The sequence below is a fragment of the Nasonia vitripennis genome, chromosome 5 (genome assembly GCF_009193385.2).
Source record: "Nasonia vitripennis strain AsymCx chromosome 5, Nvit_psr_1.1, whole genome shotgun sequence".
In the NCBI taxonomy this organism is placed as follows: Eukaryota; Metazoa; Arthropoda; class Insecta; order Hymenoptera; family Pteromalidae; genus Nasonia; species Nasonia vitripennis.
This window is the reverse complement of record NC_045761.1, coordinates 13558253-13579235: the sequence shown is the minus strand read 5'-3', so window position 1 is coordinate 13579235 and position 20983 is coordinate 13558253. Positions and strand designations below refer to the sequence as shown.

Here is a 20983-nt window from a genome sequence, read left to right as displayed (position 1 = left end):
GTCGCGGTCTCTATATTCTGTCCAAACTTCTTGCATTTCGACAGATTCGAGCCTTGGCCAGCGATGCGCTCACAAATGCCGAATCGATAGGAGTACTATATATATGTTATTGTGGTGCGGGCGTGAGTTCCCGATCAACGCCAAAGCCGTGACGAATGACGCCGCGCGACATTGTGAGTTACGCGCGTGAATTCTCTCTCCTGAACAATCTTAGAAGTCCAGGCATGACATAGGCAGAAAAGTCAGGGGAAAGTTATAGACCCGCTTGGAGAGAGAGAGAGAGAGATGGCCGTTAGTTCTCTGTCGGTCGTTATCCCCGACTGCTACGAAAGGGAAATCGTATCAAATGTCACAGACGCACACGTTTTTCTCCTTCGCTAAGACCGAGAAATGCTTCTTTACATCGTTATAATTATGAATTTATGGATGTACGAAATTCGATTAAAATACTAAACAGGTAGGTGTATTCGTTATAATTACGATACGGATTTGCGTAATATTTGTGTACCTATATTGTATCCAGTGTATCTTAAACAGTGCTTCTGAAAAGATTTTTTATTATCTACAAAATAACAGCAAAGTAGCTCATTAAGTTTTCATGTTTGTCGCGTCACAATTTGGCGTTTTTAACTCTAGCCTCAACGTCTTGTTGTGTTGTCGTTATCACTCCAAAAGACCAAAGAAATTACGCATCAGCACATTTCTGAAAAGGCACTTTGATTTATTCATATCTTATACATACAGGTGCATTACAGTCTAACAACGTCTTACAGCTAACTGATGCGTGTATATAAGTATTGATCAAGTGCGCGAAAACAAATGCACGACGAACGACGACTAATCCCTAAGAATACTGATAAAAAATAAGTATAAGAAAAGATAACGAAAATTGAACACATTGATATTTACAGAAGGAGAGTGAAAAACGGTATGAATTTCTTTAAAGTCATATCACTTGGTATTACAGAGACAGGTGTTCTTCATATTCAAGCGAATCCAATTGAGATAGCGGGTGACTCTCGTGTAGACTCCTGGATAACCGGCTCGTCCGCATCCGACGCCCCAGGAAACGATACCTGTCGAAATACAGTCGGTTAATTAGCTCATTAACCAGATATGAATGTCACTTCTTCGACTGAGGGCTACAAGGAATTGTTTTGGTCGAGGTGAATAAGGATATTTTTTTATTTAAAAATGTCCAGTTTAAAAATTATCACGATTACATTAAAATGCCAAAAATATTTTATTCACCACTATATTTAAAAATGATCGATTTTTTTTTAAATTACTTCTTCTACATCGCCGAGATGATATAAAAAGCGGAATCCAGCTCACCCGCAATCTCGAGTCTTCCTCCCTCGTCGATGAGCAAGGGGCCGCCGCTGTCGCCTTGACAGGAATCCTGACTCCCGTTGCCCGCGCAGACCATGTTCTCGGTGATGCGGTTCGCCCGGTACTTCATCCTCCTGCACTGGTTCAGGCTGAGCACGGGCACAGTCACCTCCTGCACGACCCCGGCCAACATTCCGCCCTCTTTCGTCCTTCCCCAGCCGACCACGGTCCCGTGCTTTCCGGCTGGATCGCTACCTGTACCCGACATATCGCACGCGAATGTCTCAATATCACGTGTAAGCTTCTCTTTTGCACCAAATTTGCAGCAATATTACCTGGCTGGGGCAAACAGACGGGCCTGATGGTTTTGGAAAAGCTCACGGGCCGGCGCAACTTGAGCAGGGCGACGTCGTGATTGTAGGACTCGGTGTCGAAGTTTCGATGAGGGATCACAGCCCCGACGTACCTCATCACCGCCTTCCCATCGGTCGTCACGAACTGGTCGTGATCGCCGAGGATTATGCGTATCTTGGAGCGCTTCAGCCTGAAGGTACAGGAGAGAAGAACGTGTAGAGCCGATTGCACACGCATGCGTTACATATTCATCACATTACGCAAGCTATAATACCGGCCGGATTAGCGACTTACTTCCTGACACAATGGGCTGCAGTTATAACGTAATCATTGGTGAGGAGACTTGCCCCGCAGTGGAACTTGCCGTCGTAAACGAGACGAGCCAGCCAAGGATACTTGTTCGGCTCGGACGGTCGGCCGCCGACGATTCGGTTCTCTTGGTTCGGCGCGCCGCAGTCTATAGCAAACGACGAACGAACGCATCGCGCTCAATTATGCACATCATCTGGATATGTCTTATACGCAATTAACTAACGTAAATAATCGCCTCACCGCACGTGCAGTTCCGTATCTTTTCGTCGGTGCCGATGGCGTTGCCGCTGTCGCCTCCGCTGCCGTCGCCGCCGCCGATACCGCTGGTGATGCCGCTCAGGCCCGGGATGTCGACGTCGATGCCGAACAGATCGTCGAAGAATATCCGCCCCGTGCGATTACTCGTCCTCCGCTGAAACAGACGCTCACTTTCAATAAAACCAGCCACACGTCCCGATTGCTTTCGGTCGCTCGTATATTCAAGCGCGTTATTTACGATTTCCAATGCGAGGAGTAGGTCGAAAATGGTATCACAGATTTCGGTCACGCGCGCGCACGCGGAAATAAGAGAGCGCAGCGCGGAAGAGAGATAGAACAAGAGGCGTGCGCGGGTGGGACGCTCTCGGCACTTACGAATTCCGCAGGAGTAGCAGCAGCACTTTTCTCGCTGTAATTCCCGAGCAGCAGCAGCAGCAGCAGACACAACAACTGCACCACTCGTGTCCGCATGTTTTGCTCAGAAAACTGCGACGAGACGCGGCGGAGAAGAGAGTTCCGGAGGCCTCAAGCGATGTACTATCCCGCGGCCCGTCGTCCTCGTCGTCTCGGCGTCATCTCGCGTGCGCGCACGTCGAGAGATCTCTCGCGGCACTCTGTGTGTCGCCGAGCTGCGCGCTGCGCGCCGGTCAAAGAAGAAAGACCGCCGCAGCCGATCTTGCTTTCACTGCGCGCGCGCTTTACGCGAAGAAAGTTCGGCGCACACGCACGTATACATACACGCGCGAGCAGCGCGCACACAGCTATATACGTAGCCGCAGTGAAATTTCCGCTGCGCTTATTATGCTCTGCTTCATTTTCTTGTCTGATTATACCGCTACGTTTTTTTTCTCTTTCTCTCTCTCTCTCTCCTTTCTTCTCGCATACTCTCACGGCTCGTTAGACTCAGCCACCTTCCTCTCTTGTGACACTTTTACGGCTGGGAGATTTTACTGATTCACGCGCGCGACTCGAAGGCTTTTTTTTTCTCTTTCGTCAAGCTCGTTCCGCTATCGTCGACGGTTAATTGCGTGATACGAATATTGCTTGTTTTTTTCGATCGCCGAATCGAGCGGAGGACGCTCGAAATCGAAATTTCCCTTCGGCCGCGGACGATGACTGTTAACCTAGATGCTTGTGCGTGTTGTATGTAAAATTCCGAAAAAAATATCGTAACCTCTTTCGCGTAAAAATAACGTTTCCATTAACCCGAGCGCGCGCGATACTTTCGAGATTACCGTTAATTAGAAAATTCAACTTTTTTACATCAAAGAAAGTGAGTCGCTCGATCTATAAGCGCGTACGCGCGCTTTGCAAATTTTCGCGCATGATGAAAGTTTCGAGCAGCCGCGTTAATCAAAGAGCGCACGTGATGTATTTTAAGCAATAGGAAACGTTCGCGTTAATCGCGCGCGGCAGTATGCATTTCAAATAGGATGAGGCTCTCAGCTTTCCTTGCCGGTATTTTTTGCATCTGCAGTAAACGCCGTTCGGTTGGTTTTTTCTCTTTTACTGTAATGCTTCGCAGTTTGAGCTATTTTTAGCTTTTAGGCTGCGCCGATATGCGCGGATAATTAAATAAAGTGGCGTCGAGATCTCTTTGAATGAAAACGAATTCATTGACGAATATTAAAATACAATCGAAACGCTCCGAATCGCCGGCGAATTTTGTTCTTATCCGCCAGGCGAGCCATGACCCCATTTCTTTTCTAACGCGAAGAGTCAGCTTTTGCAACTCTACATAACGCTTTTACGGTGCGACAACTGGAGTGCATTTACGCTTTTATCTGCAACTTCGATAAATCATCCGTGTATAGTTGGAATTTTTCCCGGCACTGGCACGAGCGACTTGTGCTGTTTCGATGGTCGACAAAAGTCTGATTATATTTGAGCGATGGCTTTTCACTTACACTTTAGGCCTCTCCGGCAGCTTCAATCGGAATAACTTAAGCCAACAAGAGGCAGGCATTAGCCGTGACCGGTGACGCTCGGTTGGTTTCACTAACCTACATCGGCTGCCCGTTGAAAGCAAAACGACTCCGATTCCCATAGCCTGCTTTCGGAACTCGGCTCGGAACTTTTTTTCCATCTTCCTCATTCTTCGCTCTTTCCCCGCCGCACGGCGCTGATGCTTTTCCTCTATATATTTATAGCTTGCGGACGCGTTGCGTTTGCGATGCGTATAATGTATAAGGAATTGTTCTCTTGCATTGCGTAACTCTGTCTCGTTTATTCAGCAGCAAGTTTCGCTTGATTAAGCTACATCACAGGACCTCACGGAGGCCAACACGTTATTCGCTTTGATATACACACGTAACATCGGACTAGATTTTCCCGAGAGTCGAGCTCGTCGGCGGAAGAGCAGAATTAAACACGTATAGTTGTAGAATTACATAAGAACAATGGCGGCGCTGTATAGGAGTACAGAAGACATTCTGCACTCCAGCATTAGCTATAAACTTTGGTTCGTTCGTGGTTTCGCTGATATTTGGCGGCTTCATCTATTGCGGCACGTTACTCGGTGGCGAGCAGACGCACTCGCCTCTGACGTGCTCGCCGATCCAGTCCAGGTAGTTGGTGACTTTGGTGTAGACGCCCGGGAAGTTGGGCCTCGCGCAGCCGCGACCGAAGGAGACCAGGCCTGTGATAACATATTCACTTATGAGTAGGAGCTTCGAAGTGAATTGTATGCTATTATATAGAAACACTTTCGAGAGACTCACCGACAACCCGCATCGCACCCTTGGCGCCGCGGACCTGCAGAGGGCCGCCGCTGTCTCCGTTGCAGGAGTCGCGCTCACCGTCGAGGTACCCGGCGCAGAACATGTTCTCGGTGACGCGGTTTTTCGGGTACTCGGACAGCTCGCACTCGTCCCGGCTCATGATGGGAAGGTCGACTTTGCGCAGCTCCTCGCTCACCGGCTCGCCCTCGCCGATCCTGCCCCAGCCGATGGCCACGGCTGTCCTTCCGACGTAGTTGAAGCTGGCTGAGGAGCAGAGGAGAGAGAATAGGGATGATTAAAAAATAGTGAGCTGCTCTGCGACGAAGACGAGAGATGCGCTATACTCACCCGCATCCGGCAGGCAGACGGTTTTCACGGCCGAGTCGAGAGGCACTTCTCGGTCGAGTTCGATTATGGCGATGTCGTTGTTGAAGCTGTGCCTGTCGTACTGCTCGTGAACTTTCATCGACTTGATGCGGTAGACTTGGTTGTCGGCGAACCGGAGCCCGAAGTACTTTTTCTGGAAGCTTTTTATCGCGATCGTCGCGTTTCATTATTTGCTCTCATTTTGATTTTACGGAGGGTGTATCTTGCGGTGCTTACCCGGAGATGCAGTGGCCGGCGGTCAGGAGATGTCGGCGAGTTATCAAGCTGGCTCCGCAGTGATGCATGCCCTGATACGTGATTGCGACGGCCCAGGGGAACTCGTACGTGCTCGTTACGTCACCGTTGACTATTCTGGTTTGCCGGCTGACGCCGCAGACTGCAATCAGAGTTCTTTTCGATAGTTAATTGCCCTTGCTAATTATTACTTTCGTTCAAAACCCCGTTTAACGATTTTTTTAATAAACTAGGAATGAAGGCGCGCTCTTGATTCTATCTCTGTCATAATAACACTGTAGAAAATCTACCATAAGTGTTGTGCGGCACACTAACGTCTGCTAATGTTTTATAAGCATGTAACATGTTACTAAATCCCTCAAAACTATTTTTTAATAAATATATTAATAATGCTCAATGCCGTCTTCATTGGTTTGAATAGTGAATTTGAAGAAAAGTTCAGTATAAGAGTCAGTGGGTTTGTCTATCATTAAAATGCCATTTATTTGCATTACAAAAAATCTATACAACTGAAATTTTACACAGATACTTACTATGCTACCTAGAAAAGATGTAATCTACATGATTATGATTTAACTGTTTTCATTCATATTTTCACATCGAAGTCCATATGAATTTTTTAATTTAGCGTATCAAATTTTGCTTGTAGACAGTTACACAGAAACTACCATCTCTAGCACATTGTATTTCTGCTTTCCAGTGTATTTTTACATGAAGAAAGTGATAAGTAGTTTAGCTTTTTTGTCAAGGCATTAATTAGAATTTTGACTTTTAACAGTTGTGAGAGATTTTGAGACTGATACCTGTTTCTCCATTTTTGCATTTTTTCTCATTCGAAAACTAACAGTTTCTTTTGTGATTGTGGAAAGATATTTAAAGTTGAATCAACTTTAACTGAAATACTTTTGTGTTCGACTACAACATCCATGATAATTATTTAGTCGTATAGCATGAGTTTCCAGTCACATCAGTGTCGGAGTCCAAATCAGAAGTTTTTCAGTTAAGGTCGATTCAACTTTAAATATCTTTTCACAATCACAAAAGAAATCTATATGCAAAATATGAGCTCTCTAGACCTGTTAGTTTTTGAATGAGAATAAATGCAAAAATGGAAAAACAGGTATCGGTCTCTCACAACAATTCTAATTACCTAATACCTTGACAAAAAAGCCAAAACATTTATCACTTTCTCCATGTAAAACTATGCTAGAAACCAGAAATACAATGTGCTAGAGATTGGTAATAATTAATTTTTACTAAAATTTCTTGCTAGTTATATTACATATATTTTATCTGTTATCAAGGTTTCCACATTTCATTTTAAACACCTCAAACATTTCTACCAGGGTTATGAGTTATGACTGTTTTGAGGGTTATGAATTTAAAGCGCGGTTCTGATCTCCTTGCCTAGGCAACCAACCAGCAACCAATCAGAATCACGTATAAATGCTTCACAACAAAGGTCATCATTTTTTAAAGAGAGGAATAAAATCATTGTGTAAATTAAAACGGCCCTTGTCAAAGTCATTTTGAATTATAAAGTATGCTTTTACTTCAAAATAACTCATGTGCATATTTTGGAAAGCTATGTCAGACTAGTGAAAAGTTATTATATTTTTATGTTTACAACTAGTCTTATGGGACATCACGTTTTCAACCCTTGCAGTCGTTATTCATTGATATTCGTATTAATATTATTTTAATAGAATGACGCGAAAAACTACATTTTTCACCAGTAATTTTTCATTACCGATCGCTCTGAAGCTTTGCCTTTCTTTTTCTAAAACTTGTACATTAACTCTGGTAGAAACGGTATCCAAGTTATTTGGAAGTTCTGAGGTCGTCAATCTCAGAACTTGGTAGTTTTCTTTGTCAGTTTTTATTACAAGATGTAACGCTTTTTATCCTAGTTCTTAGCAGTTTTTAGATTGAGTATTCTTAACTATTTTATTCCGAAGATAGTTAGTTGGTGAAATAGTATGGACACAGATGCACGTGGTTAATGGCGATTCGAGGTTAGAATCGAAAAATCATTAATAGCAGGCTTGTATTCGAGTTTTTTTTAATGAAAGTTTATAGAATAATGATTTGCATGCGAAAAATCATCCGAAAAATTTCGAGCGACCGGGGACTCGAACCCGAGCCCTGCACAAGGAAAGCCGCGCGCCTTAGCCAACCGAGCCAAGTAAACGTTGTCATTTGACCAACTATCTTGGGCATTACTTTTCAAAAACAGCTTGATCTAAGAACTGCCAAAGAACTAGGATAAAAAGCGTTACATCTTGTAACACGAACTGACAAAGAAAACTACCAAGTTCTTGGCTTTTTCACCATTTTAAATCGGCCAATTTCTACCAGGGAAAAGTAACTCGTATTTATGAAAAGTGAATCAGAAGAAAAATCGATTTGACGCAGAGGTAGGGAACCCGGAGAAAGAAGCACAATAAATCAGTATAATTACCGCAGTTGTCGCACATGTTCAGCGATTTTCCGAAGGACGACGAGTCGCCGAAGTAATTGGGCGAACTTCCAGCGTTGGTGCTGAAGTTACTTTGGTGCACCATTTCTCGATCTCCTCCCAGGATCTATTTTTTTTACGAAAGAAAAAAAACGAGACCATAGAAAAATCGAAAAAACACAAACACTTAGCACACCTATATTCGAATACTCTCAAACAACTTACTAATCGCGGCGCAAACGAGCGAGCCTGACAGCTGCAGAAGCAGCAGATCAGAGCTGCGAGGCACAGGGAAAAATCTCTTCGTTCCATCGCGTCTACGTGATACAGGGGAGTCTAGTGAAGAGTCAAGCTCCGGCACACACTGCGAACTGCGCTCTCGGTCCTTTGTCGAGAGGAAAAGTGACGATTGCCGAGTCTTTTGCCGTTTTATAGTATATTATAACTAATAACGAGGTGTACGGAGAGCGAGCTGTATCGTGGGTGGGAGGAGTGCCGCAGAGCGCCGCGCGGGTTACCTTGGCCGGTGAGTTTGCATTGGCAGATGTGCGCCGCGCGACCTTTTTCGAATCGCGCCGCTGTGCAGAGAGGGATGAGACGTCGTCGTACGCGCCGCGATATGTGGCGCAACAACGCCGCGACAAGTGTCGACGATCTTCCTTCGTTCAATGTCGCGCGACTCACCGGCTTCAATGTCGCGAGCTTTCGACAGGGTCTCTTTTTTCTCCGTCATCGCGTGCTCGAACTTGACGTTGTATTACAGCGGATGATATGCATTGCTGGGACCGTTTGGCAATTTCGGTACTGTATTTGTGCCAAAAATTGCATATTCCCGTGATAACGCAGCCGCCTTCATTTACGGCACAACATAGCAGCAGTAGCAGCGGCAGACAAGTTTATCGGGCCAACTTTGCATTGTGTAAATATTTACATTTTAGCTCAGCTGCACCGCACTGAGCGATATTATTATTTTTTTTATGTAACGTTAGCGAGCATTGCATTATTGAGAAAAGTAGGTGATCTCCTTTTTTGTCATTATTTATTTTCATAGTTGCCGATAAGCGCGGCTTCGATCATACAGGCGGGAAACGTTATAACGCGAAAGCGACGAAAGCGACGACGACGACGTTACACGCGCTCGCATCGGAAAAATCGGATGACGAGCGATGAGAAATAGGTACACACACGATTTGAAAGTTTTCACGATAACTGCATACACTATATTGGGGTCAATGTAATGGGACGCCCTTGTCTCTCAGTGCAAGTGAGCTATTCGTGCAGCTCTTTTTTATACGCAGCTTCTTCGAAATGGGCGCTAATATGCGGGCAGATGGAAAATTAAAACAGATATAGATTTTTCTCGGGCGCGAACCAAGATAATTGCCGCTGCGCGCGCATAAAGAAAAGAGAATTACGACTCGGCCGACCTAATGCCGGTTTTATTCGCCGTTGGCTTTATCCATTATCTGTTATAGCCGCGCTGCTGCTCTACTATGCGCGCGCAGCGCGAGAATCGCACTGACGGGAAGTAAATAGAAGATTTGTGTATACATCTCGGAATCGATTGGAAACGGATACGATGCGAAAAGCCGATGCTCAACTGTGCTTCCGCTATTGTCCACGACGATGATATTGATAGGGGGAAGCAGCTCGCGCGCGCGCGCGTGCGCGAGAGAGAAAAGTCATACCCGTGCTCTTATGAGCAGTCGAGGTCGCCGCGCTTATCAGTCATCTTCAGGGCTAGAGCTGTTTTGGAGGTGAGATAACGCACCAGCTACAGTCGTAATGGGCGATATGGCGTCATCTTTATCACACGCGTTCCGAGTATAACTTACTCCTGCAATGTCAAGTTTTTGTTTACATCTCGCTTACGGGAAGAAGAGTCAAAGATCCGCGCTTCGCATTGAGTCTTGAATCCAAGTGCGCTGAGGTCGATCCGAATCAGCAGACACTTAATCCCTGCGCTCGTAAATTCTACGTCTCTCGCGCGGAGCATTGCACTGCCGAGATAACGAAGGACGACGCGATATCGACGCGTGAAAAGAATGATGATGAAAGAAATAAAAATTTAACAGAAGCAAGGTATTAGCATCATCGTAATCGGGAGGATATTATAGCCGGCGCGAGAGATAAGTGTCGAGTCATCGGGGGCACATGTCAAGACAATAAAGCATAAGCGCGAGACGCGCGGAGCCCGCATGAGGGCGTCCTGACCTAAATACCTTGACCCATTGTGTATCGCTGCTGCGCGGACTGATCGGGGCCAGGTGTGCGCCTCGCCGAACGGCGCAGCTTTTATCTTTCGGTCACATCGCGTCTACTGCGCACGAGCGCCGCCGCCGCGATATTATTGCTCGCGATTTTCGTTCGAACCGCTAATTGCCACCCGGCGCGTCCTTCCGAGATAAGAAGAGACGCGCGGAGGACAGGCATCAGACACAGGACGAGACTATGGATTGGTGTATGATGCTATACTGTGCTAATATGTAATGCGGCGCGAGGCCAACGTTTACCGCGAGTTTTTTTTTGTTCCAAATGAGTGTGGTGTTTTGCCCCTACCGCGTGTTGTGTAGTTTCCTGCCTCGGTGCTGCCGAGTTGATGTGTGTGTCTATCGGTCATTCGAGCCCTGACGAGCGAGAGACGCTGCACGACGCTTTTCTACTCCGCAAGTCGCCGTCGCTTCGATTGAACGAACGTCAAGACGCAACGCAAGTAAATAGTTTTACATGGATTGATTTAATTGATTGATTCAGTGGCTATATTAGGTAAAGTAGCTTGTTATTGACGCTCTTATATTATTATGGTTATAAATGTCGCCAGTTTTAAGAAAAGCTTTCAGCTCCATCATTTAAAGCAAATCATACTCAAATTAATATAACGTAAAAATGTGTGATTCCCGTCGCGTACAAAAATTAGAAAATAAGCACTATCGCTTATGTTACCTTTTTCTCTCTCAATTGCCTGTTACGCGACGATGGTCTATCTTATATTATCATTACATCGTATACAGCGACGCAATCTAGGAAATCATTGTTATAATACAAACACGCCCTCGTAAAGCTCTCGCGTAATCTATCTGTTTGCTCGTAAGCGAAGAAATTCTCGCTATAACATAATACATAGGCTTCCAATAATTTGCTGGAATTTAAACTCGCTCACCACGCATAATCAGGAAAAATACTCGCCCGAGATAAGGCTCTTATTGTTTATCGTATACATATGAAAAGAAAAAAAAAGATACTATCCTGTAGTCGAAGCTGAAAGCCAGCGCGATTCAGTCGCCCGCACATCAAATATTGACGCTCCGGCGTCGAAAAATTTAACAGCTGTAAAAATACAAGCCTCGATCAAGAGCTCGCGCGTACGTGGCTGCTGCCTGTAAGCATCGCTCATTTCGGCCCCGGCGTTTACGAGTGTGCATCATTAGACCTGTTTTTTCGCAGAAAAGACGTAAAAAAGAATCGGCTCGTCCGCGGTAAAGGGGAAAGAGCCCAGGTGAGAGGAGTCCGCACGCGAGTCATATCCCGGGACACTCGTATACGAGCCGATCCGCAAACCGGTAATTCCACGATCATTCGCGATACATAAACGGCGCGGCGCGCGAATTACCATACGACTAGCCTAAATTTTCACCCAGAAAGACCGGTGGGCGCTCTCTCGACGTACTTCCCTGTATATAAATAAAGATGCGCAGGTGAGACTCGGGTCTGTGTGAAAGTGTCGCTCGAGTCGAATTGTCGCACGGCCGTCGTCGTTCGTAGTCGTTGTCGCGCGCGCGCGTGTGTGAAATCGAATTTCCAGCCGGAGAGATCGGCATCGCCCCGAGAAAGTATTCGCAGCAGTTTATACGACGCAGTGCGCGCTCCCGAGCAGCTTTTCGGCCTGAAAATGCGCGGATTACTCGGAGTTTTCCTCATCGTCGCGCTGCCGCTGACCTTCGCGCACATCATCGAAAACAAGGTAAGCTGTTACGACCGTTTGATTTCAACCGGACTGCGATGTAAAGTATCGTAGGCTAACGCACAGCGCGTCTGGAAAACAAATTGTAGCTTCACTTGCCGAACATACTGGAGAAGCATCTGGGCGGCGCGCGAGCCAACACCACTGCTCCGGAGGAAGACAAGTTCTTCCTGAACTGGCTGCAGAATGTCCTGGGCTACAATCCACCGATCACCATCACCAGCACGACGCAGCCTCCAACGGTCGAAGCTGAGAAGTGCGCAGCTTGCTGTAAGTGTTATTTAACTGTATTGTGTACGCTGAGATGATACTGATAAACGACGATGACGCGCAGACTGCGGTGTGACGAACAAGCAGACCAGGATCGTCGGTGGCCACGAAACGATGGTGAACGAGTATCCCTGGGTGGCCTTGCTGACGTACAAGGGGCGATTCTACTGCGGCGCGAGTGTCATCAACTCCAAATACGTGTTGACGGCGGCTCACTGTGTTGACAGGTAAATAGACGCGTGTATACACTCTGTATGATCGGACTCGATAGCGACGAAATTTTCCATACCGATGCGCAATCGCAGGTTCCAGAAGACCCTGATGGGCGTGCGCATTCTCGAGCACGACCGGAACTCCACCCAGGAGACGATGACCAAGGACTATCGAGTTCAGGAGATCATCAGACACGCCGGCTACTCGACGGTCAACTACAACAACGACATAGCGCTCATAAAAATCGACGGCGAGTTCGAGTTTGACAATAGAATGAAACCGGTCTGCCTGGCCGAGCGAGGTGAGTAGCTGTGGATGCGATGATTTTCGCCGATTTGTATTACACTCTCGTGCTTATTATATTACAAACGTTCGCGTTCCGATTTCCAGCGAAAACTTTCACCGGCGAAACGGGCATCGCGACCGGTTGGGGAGCCATCGAGGAAGGCGGACCCGTCTCCACGACTCTGCGCGAAGTCAGCGTGCCAATTATGTCGAACGCCGACTGCAAGGCGTCCAAGTACCCGGCGCGAAAGATCACCGACAACATGCTCTGCGCCGGCTACAAGGAGGGCCAGAAGGACTCCTGCCAGGGCGACAGCGGTGGTCCCCTTCACATCATGTCCGAGGGTGTGCATCGCATAGTCGGTGAGTTGTCGGCTTTTTCCGTTAGTCGCTGCTCGACTCGTGTGTTTACTTGTTTGTGATATGTTTACGTGGCTCTTGCAGGAATCGTCTCGTGGGGCGAAGGTTGCGCGCAGCCTGGCTATCCCGGCGTTTACACGCGAGTCAACCGTTACATCACCTGGATCACGAAGAACACAGCTGACGCGTGCTACTGCACGGACCACGTGACGCTGCGTGTTTAGACGATAACCTATTGGACTGCAATGAGATTGTACACACGAAAACTCGTCTCGCAATGAGTGCACGCAGGAATATTTATTTATTTATTTATTTAAAGACGACACAGCATGTTGCGTTTTGTGCATAATACTCTCGAATAGACTGAGACTCTATTTTTAGCAATATGTAAGTAATACATCGAGATAGAAAAAAAAATGAATTCAAGTTTTACGCAGCTAGTCTTTTTTATAGCACTCGTTTTGAAATGCAATTACACAGGACTCTTGTACTCGTAGCATATTACGAGATACATCTTAAGATTAAATAAAAAAAAAAACGAAATAAAGTACGAGTTGTTATTGTGGCCATCAGCTCCTCTTGACTCGCGCGCAAAGGAATGTATATCAAAGCACAAACGCTTCGATCTCAAGCTCACTTATACGCAAACTTCTACGACATACAAACATTGACTAGACTTGGCTTTGGGCTTGATCGGCGTCGCACGAATCCGTCAGCTGACAGGCGGAGGACGACGCCGAGTTACGATCGAGCTCGTCCTCGAGTTCCACCTTCGGACGCAGCCAGAACGTTTCCATGTTTCCCTTTCCCTGGAAGAGCGTGCTGTGAGATACTTGTCTTCGCTACTGCGAATTTCGTACGTATCGAATATACACATACCTTTACGGAAACGATACCGCGCGACTCGATGACGTAGCGGTCCTGGGGCAGCAGAGCTCTCGTGTGCGGCGATATGTGAACCTTTCCCGGCTTCAGCGATAACAAACAAGATTTTAGTAGGAATATAGTTTCCATTCAGCTTCGCATATGAGTTCGAGCGTGCATACCAGACTGGTCGTCTGCATCCTGGAAGCCGTGTTCACGGTGTCGCCGAAGAAGCAATAGCGCGGCACCTTTATCCCGACGACTCCGGCCACCGCTGGTCCCGAGTGTATTCCTGCGACAAACCGTCGTCATCTCGATTGCGTCTATTGAACGCAAAATAGTGTACTCTGCTCACCTATTCGAATTTGAATTTCCAGACCCGAGGGCAAGACGAGCGAGCGGACCTGCGATATGAGCTGGAGAGAGACGTCGGCCACGTTGATCGCGTGATCGTCCGTTCTGTCGGGGGCTCCGCTTGCGGCCATGTAAACCCGACCCACGGTCTCCACCTGGGCTCGCGTGTTCCGGACTTAATTAAATTTAATGCATTTCCCGATATTTTACATAGCCACGTTACAGCTGTGCGTACCTTGTAGACATTGAATTTGTCCATGAGCGAGTCGAAGCACGAGTAGACGGCGTTCATCGAGGAGACTATGTCCATGGCGCCCTCGATCGTCGAGTAATTGAAGTCGCAGAGCTCGCAGAAGAGGACCGATATCGACTCGAACGACTGCGCATTATGGGAAGACAGCAATAACGAATAGGCCAAATCACGCTATTTAATTGTATATATATAAAGCGGCGCGACGAACCTCGCACGTGTCGAGCGGACTGGTTCCGGCCCTGAGCCTGTCGGCCACGCTCTGGGGTATCATCGAGTAGAGCAGCTCGTCGCTCTTGTTCTTCCATCGATCCAGGAGCGCGTAGCTCTGCTCCAGCTCCTGGGAGCGCTGCTCCGCCTTTTCGAACATCATCTCGAGCCTGTACATATAATGCACAGCAACGCGCGCGTTGAGAACAACTAGGCTACACTCAATAAGCCGTAATGAATTCGAACAATTTACCTCCCGCAGTGCTGCCAGCCGGCCAGCACCAGTTCCCGGCTCAGGCCGTGCGGGTTCAGATCGTTCAAGTACAGGCCCATGCTGAGCAGCTCGTCGAGGCTATTGATTCTGCGAAAGCAGTCGTCTGCCGTTATATCCCAGCTGAACGGCGATGTACTTACGCATCGGAGCGACGTACTCACAGAGGACTGCAGAGGAAGATTATGGCTTTGATGTCGTCGATGTACCTCATTTGCCCCTTGAGCAGGATGTTCCGAGCGCCCTGACTACCCCGTCTATCCAGTTTCAAATGGGACCTGCCGTTCAGCTCGTCGGCTTGCTTGGCCGCGCTGCTCTGCTGCTCCGCCGACCTGATTAGCTCCAATTCAAACATCACCGAGTGCAGGTACATCACCTGCGCGATCAAAGGGGAGAAAGAAGAAGAGGATCATTAGTATTAATCCGCGAGCGGCAGCTCATGAAGCGCTGCGACAACGCACGTTTCCCCAAGTGAAGGAGATGCCTCTCGGCCGACGCAGCCTGAAAATCTCCGTTACGTGTTTGTCCAAGATCGAGGTGGAATTGCCCCAGGCCTGAAGCAGTTTGCCGCCCACGCCTTCGATGCACATCTCTTTATTCATGACGACGCCGAATGGAAATAGGCGCAGCAGCATCTTGCTCGAGACCGGCGGAAGCTCCCGTCCGATCGGGGTCTTCATTTTCGAGCTTTTGGCTATCTGCGCACGAGTACGTTGCGATTAGTCGTTTCGTCGAAACGGATTTTATAATAAGTCCAAACAAGTCATTATGCAAATCGCTCGTCTCCCTCGCGGCATCGTTCGCCATAAATATTCATCCGGAGAGAAGCTACGATTTATTATAGCTTACACGCGCATCAGCGTCGAGAGGGAGGCGCAGGGATTCTACTTACGTATTTACGGTTGTCGAAGTCGATGCGAAATTTCACCATGACGCTTCTCGTGCCGGGAATGTTGTTGGAACTTTCCAGGACGCGGATGTCGAGCGTCGTCTCGTAAAGCTCCTTGGCTATTTGGAACAGCTGGCCTGGAACAACAATTTTTCGCCAGAGAATATTTTTCCCTCTGCGGATGAAAAAAATGCTTCTTACCCATGAAGTAATGAGTGAATCCCTGCCGCGTGCTCCGGTACACGAGCACCACGCCGTGCGGATCCACGTGGGTCAGGTACATCGAGGGACTCTTCATCTTCGGGTAAGTGAAGCGCATCTGCATGTGGATGTTATCGACGCTCTGGAGGAAGTCGCAGAAGTAGCGACCGGTGGCTTTGATGGTCCAGTCGTACCTGTAGAGGTACACGTGGTGAGTTCGCCGATATTCAATTTCACAAGCCAACCAATTCGTGTAACAGGAGTATTACAAAGTGGTTTCGTTCGTTTGCGCAAACGAGCGCGAAAAGCTCAGCTTACGCGCGCCGTTATGAAGCGAACTTATGAATTTGTTATTTTTTATTTTGGTAAAAAACTTTTCGGGCTTTAGTGTATATTCGAGAATTAAAAAATAAACAAACCCTTCTTACCCAAGATTGCTAAAAAATCGAACAAAGCATTCGCCAAAATACTGCATAACTCTGTCGACGGTCTCGCAAGTGTGCACGGCGAGTCCCGACGCTAATTTTGTCATCAACTCATCCGGGTAGATTTGTCGGGTATTGAAAACGGTGTGCTTCACTCCGGCTCTCTCCAGAACGTCCAGCCACAGATCTTCCCCATATTGGAGCTTGCAAAGAAAAATAAAATAATTTCATCGTCGAGTGTGCGATGCTTGTTTTTAATTCATGTACACAATGTTTTTACTTTTAGTAGCGCAAATCACGTGCTTTGACGCGATGTGTTTCAATTAATATTAATCGGCTTTTTAGAGCGGAAACCGTTTGATCATTCGCAGAACGAAGCTGTAATAGTAATTTCGCAGAATGTTCTATACGTATAGGAGCGACCTCACGGGACTCGCCGTTATGATTTCGTCCCCTCTTCGGCACAGATTGAAAACACTTTAAATATGTAGCAGCGGCACAGCTGCCGCATTGAAAGAAAGAAGAAACGGCACACAGCGCTGGTGATAAATAATAGAAAGAAAGGGAAAAATTGTGGAAAAAAAGTTTGAAAATTCGCAGCTTCGAAATTAATTTACCGACACGGTGAATAGGGTTTGCGTCAGCTGTAAGATATTTATTGGAGTATATAATTCAATATAGATATCATATGCGCAGCACGTTTTATATCGATGACGCTTGCACGTTATTCTTGCAGTGATTCTTATTATGTTTGCCCACTATACAACGCGAATCTATTTATCAATTTATCTCCATGATTATTTTAAGCTTTGCAAGCGCATAGGTACACTATATTGTTGATGCTTGCACAGACGCATCCATTTTTTAAACAAAGTAAAAACTGGAGCGCAGCCGTAGTAAACAAAAATATTATTTTAGTATAATACATCTATATGCGTACTTCCGCAGACTGGAGACAGTGCTATTTTTAAACGCACCAGCCCAGATCGCTGCATTGAAAGGAAATCGCAAGTTCATCTGTATTCAAATATCCTATTTTGTTGCATACAATACGTACGGATACCACAACTGCATACAAATCTCTTATTAGTAGTAGGTATACGACACTTTTGAGTGTACACAGCCTTAAAGAATTGATTGCATCGAATTGCATATTTACAGTGTCTAATTGAAATATTGGTCGATGCGTAAGGACAAATATGAAGCTTCTATTTGCATTTGATCCTGCAAGCTAAAGCAAGCTTTCGGGAATATTGGACGGAGAAAAAGCGCAAAGATCGCCCGTGAAATAATACAACGATTTTGTGTATTCAAGTCGCGTATCCGTTCAGTATTTTCATGCAGTCTTATTCGGGGGTGCTTACTTTTATCATTGGAAAGAATCGAGAAAGGTATGGGCATTTCGAACATCATTGTTTGGGGCTTGACTTGCGACTGATGGATAGCTTTAATTTCCGCACTCCGCACTGGAGATCAGCGCGCGTGCAAGCGGGCTTTACCAAGCTTTGCAGTGTTTAAAGCTCTCGTCAATCGAAGGGTTTTATTATACCCCGAGTCTTTTCATCGCCATATCCATTGTAACCTGTTTGTATGGGTTTTATTTTATGCAATGTTGATTTCAATTTGGAAGCAAAACAGACACAAAGCACGGAATATAGTATAGTAGTATAGTAAGTGTGCAGCTACGGGAAGGAAGAAACGGTTTATAAACACAAGGTTAATCGCAGCATTTACTCCCGAACTTTCCTAAGAACTTGATATTCTACGGACGCGATTGTCTCAAGGCTCATCAGTCAGCCGCTCCGTAACAGAAGCACTACTGCCTCCGGTATAGAAGTTTCCTGTATGTGTACGTCCTCTTCAAGCTTAATTTCAATGCGAAATGTGAAGCAAATCAGTCGGCCGCAATTAATTAATATATGTACCTATATATCGAGAAACAATCGATAACCATGCATAATGCCAGCGCTAATTGCCAATGTTTCCAGCAAATATTGTTTCAGAGCTCAGAAATTATAATATTAACGCCAACGAGTAAATAATCAGTCAATGCTTTACGAGTTTCTATAGGTAATCTGCAAGGATGCTGACCTATTCTCTCGGTGTAACGACAGAAGGACCTTTTTTCTCAGAGATAAAAGTGGCTCGGGCTTCCTGATAAAGAGGGAAAGAGAAAAAATCCATACAAAGGGCCATTCATCCCGGTATGCGGAAAGCGAGTGCCTCTTTTACAACGTCTTAGCGCGCTGCCCCTTATTTTGGTCTCGCTAACGAAATGTCATACCACACACACGAGGGTGCGGGAGCGCGCTATCTCGCTCTTCCGGGTCGACAGCTCCGACTGAATCTCGTATCCGAGCGCTTGAAAAATGACCGGTCGAGCGAGTAAAGAAGCTTTTCTAGTTGACCCTGTGGTGTGAATGCAACAGACACAAAAGACCGAGTCAATAACGCTTATGCAGCGGGAAAAGGGAGAGGAGGAAAAAAATATTATAATCCCCTCGACAACAGCGCGCAGTGGAAGATTTCGAACGGAAACATGCACGAATACGCGCCCGCGAAAGAAAAAGTATCCCAGAAGCGACAAACCTGCACAAAGTGCTGAATGCTCTCCAGCAGCATTCCGTACATGATTGTAGTGCGGGCAGCGCTGGGCGCGCTCGGGATTCCACTATGTATAGGCAGCAGCCGAAATACGAGAGCAACGGTAAAGTTCCAAAATCTCGTTGAGAAACGCTACTGCGGCATCGGCGAACTTGTCTCGCGCGCGCGACACTCCGGCGAAGTATTACGGAAGTTTGGAAAGAGAGTCCCCATGGCAGGAGCCGAAAAATACGCGGCGTCTCGTCAAGCGGCACGCGCAACTTTGACTCTGCCGCCTGCGCGTGATGAGAGCTGCCCGATAGCCGCCGCGCTGATTCTCCGAGCGCCAGTCGCGGAGGCGGGGAGGGTGTAGGCGCGCGCGCGCATGCACATCTGCTGCTGAGCTGAGTATATATAAGTATATCACTCGCTATTATGTGCGCTGTCTCACGTATGATTTTGGCTTGTTTATATGGCGCTCGGCTCTGCGCTTTACTATCCTACTCCTGCACTATAGTGATCCGCTTTTTTACTTTACCGCGAAGTACTCTTCCCCGCCTCTGAGCTGTTAATCTGATTCTGAACATTTTTCAACTTTTAATCTGCTTAGGAGATCGACAGTGTGCAGTGGCCGCGTGATTCAAATTCCAGACGCACGACGTAGACAGGTACGCACATAATGAGAGGATGAGAGAAAAAAAAACAACAAGTGGTACACCTACTTCAGGAATTAGGTCTGTAAAAGTAGGCGATACGGCGGGTGCGAGCGTCTCATTATTACGCGCGAGAATCCGCCCTCGAGCAGAACCCGAGTAATTTCCTGCACTCTGCCTAATTAAAAGGGCAAGAGTAGAGCTTGCCTGAAAAAAGAAAACTTTTTCGAGTCTTTTTCCCAATCAATTATGAACCCTTAGTTCGGCGTAACAATATAAAGCCACGCTCATAGATGTCAAAAGTCTCGTTCGGAGTGGATTGTATACAATCACATAGGATAATTACACTGTACAGATCGAGGCATATACACTAATTGATCCTTTGGCGAGCGTAATACGTATACTAGCCTAAAGCGGATAATCGAAAATAGAAAGCGTGATTCAGCTCAGTTAGCATATGTTATCCATATCAATGATGGCTCTTTGCGTTATGTCATGCATCAATTAACAATAATTTTAACAGTGAAAATTAGACTATGACGTATTCAAATCGTAATGTAATGTAATGGTAATGATTCTGTGATGAAAGCTTATCCCGTCGCTTGTTCCAATGTTACGTGAACTTTAAAATAATCAAACTCAACTATATCCTTTTTTTAAAGGATATATGGAAAGTTGTTTCTTCATTACTATGTATTAATAGGAGAACCTTTGGCCTTTTGTTTATATGCTTCAACTTTACATATCATATATAATATATACTATTCGCATTTGTAGATCGTGCTGCTTCTTTAATTTCATAAGATGGCTCATTGATAGTTTATTGACAAGCTTGGTGTCTGCTCTTTTTCATCAATACTTTTATAAAAAGTTTATTTTATACTGTCAATTATCTTATCTTTGTATTAATAATTTACAACTATATTCTAGCTATATTACATAGGATTTCTAGCTGAAAAGATGTTTTTGAAATCTAGGTTATATAATAACGATTAAATTATAGTATATTACGATACAAGTGGCAGAAATAGTCCATTACGTCCATGCCGTATCGGACCATTTATGCCACGAGTATCGTACGCTATTTTATAGCACTGACTAGCATAAATCCGCTGTCACGCCTATGCGTGGCCTAAACT

General features: G+C 46.2%; 3 protein-coding genes across 4 annotated transcripts; 1 reads left to right on the top strand and 2 right to left on the bottom strand.

Moving 5' to 3' along the window:
* Positions 1 to 696: 696 nt before the first annotated feature.
* On the bottom strand, positions 697 to 11025 carry SP38 (serine protease 38). 2 transcript variants are annotated; one of them, XM_032599994.1, is made up of 12 exons: positions 8281 to 11025; positions 8059 to 8182; positions 5580 to 5739; positions 5325 to 5503; positions 4977 to 5240; positions 4758 to 4894; positions 2632 to 2781; positions 2239 to 2410; positions 1981 to 2143; positions 1668 to 1876; positions 1336 to 1587; positions 697 to 1076 (listed from the first exon to the last, which is right to left on the bottom strand). In XM_032599994.1, exons 1-12 carry the CDS (start codon positions 8365 to 8367, stop codon positions 952 to 954), a joined length of 2022 nt encoding a protein of 673 aa, XP_032455885.1. In that variant the 5' UTR covers positions 8368 to 11025; the 3' UTR covers positions 697 to 951.
* A 788-nt stretch (positions 11026 to 11813) lies between these two features.
* SP37 (serine protease 37) lies at positions 11814 to 13691 on the top strand. Its single transcript, NM_001172607.1, has 6 exons — positions 11814 to 12016; positions 12106 to 12286; positions 12351 to 12513; positions 12592 to 12800; positions 12890 to 13147; positions 13229 to 13691. Exons 1-6 carry the CDS (start codon positions 11945 to 11947, stop codon positions 13366 to 13368), a joined length of 1023 nt encoding a protein of 340 aa, NP_001166078.1. The 5' UTR covers positions 11814 to 11944; the 3' UTR covers positions 13369 to 13691.
* On the bottom strand, positions 13477 to 19481 carry LOC100118946 (soluble guanylate cyclase 89Da). The gene is made up of 13 exons (XM_032600688.1): positions 19198 to 19481; positions 16612 to 16811; positions 16184 to 16377; positions 15986 to 16119; positions 15555 to 15791; positions 15258 to 15469; positions 15076 to 15183; positions 14824 to 14992; positions 14598 to 14741; positions 14364 to 14517; positions 14191 to 14300; positions 14024 to 14113; positions 13477 to 13953 (listed from the first exon to the last, which is right to left on the bottom strand). Exons 1-13 carry the CDS (start codon positions 19237 to 19239, stop codon positions 13816 to 13818), a joined length of 1932 nt encoding a protein of 643 aa, XP_032456579.1. The 5' UTR covers positions 19240 to 19481; the 3' UTR covers positions 13477 to 13815.
* Between the last annotated feature and the right edge of the window lie 1502 nt (positions 19482 to 20983).

Coding starts and splice junctions, on each gene's coding strand:
- SP38 (XM_032599994.1), bottom strand. CDS start 8,367: ATGGAACGAAGAGATTTTTCCCTGTGCCTCGCAGCTCTGATCTGCTGC. Junction 4,895..4,976: donor GGGTGCGATGCGGGTTGTCG/GTGAGTCTCTCG, acceptor ATGTTATCACAG/GCCTGGTCTCCTTCGGTCGC. Junction 1,877..1,980: donor GCAGCCCATTGTGTCAGGAA/GTAAGTCGCTAA, acceptor CTGTACCTTCAG/GCTGAAGCGCTCCAAGATAC.
- SP37 (NM_001172607.1), top strand. CDS start 11,945: ATGCGCGGATTACTCGGAGTTTTCCTCATCGTCGCGCTGCCGCTGACC. Junction 12,287..12,350: donor TGAGAAGTGCGCAGCTTGCT/GTAAGTGTTATT, acceptor GATGACGCGCAG/ACTGCGGTGTGACGAACAAG. Junction 13,148..13,228: donor GGGTGTGCATCGCATAGTCG/GTGAGTTGTCGG, acceptor TGGCTCTTGCAG/GAATCGTCTCGTGGGGCGAA.
- LOC100118946 (XM_032600688.1), bottom strand. CDS start 19,239: ATGTACGGAATGCTGCTGGAGAGCATTCAGCACTTTGTGCAG. Junction 15,184..15,257: donor ATCTTCCTCTGCAGTCCTCT/GTGAGTACGTCG, acceptor CTGCTTTCGCAG/AATCAATAGCCTCGACGAGC. Junction 14,993..15,075: donor GGCTGGCAGCACTGCGGGAG/GTAAATTGTTCG, acceptor TTATATGTACAG/GCTCGAGATGATGTTCGAAA.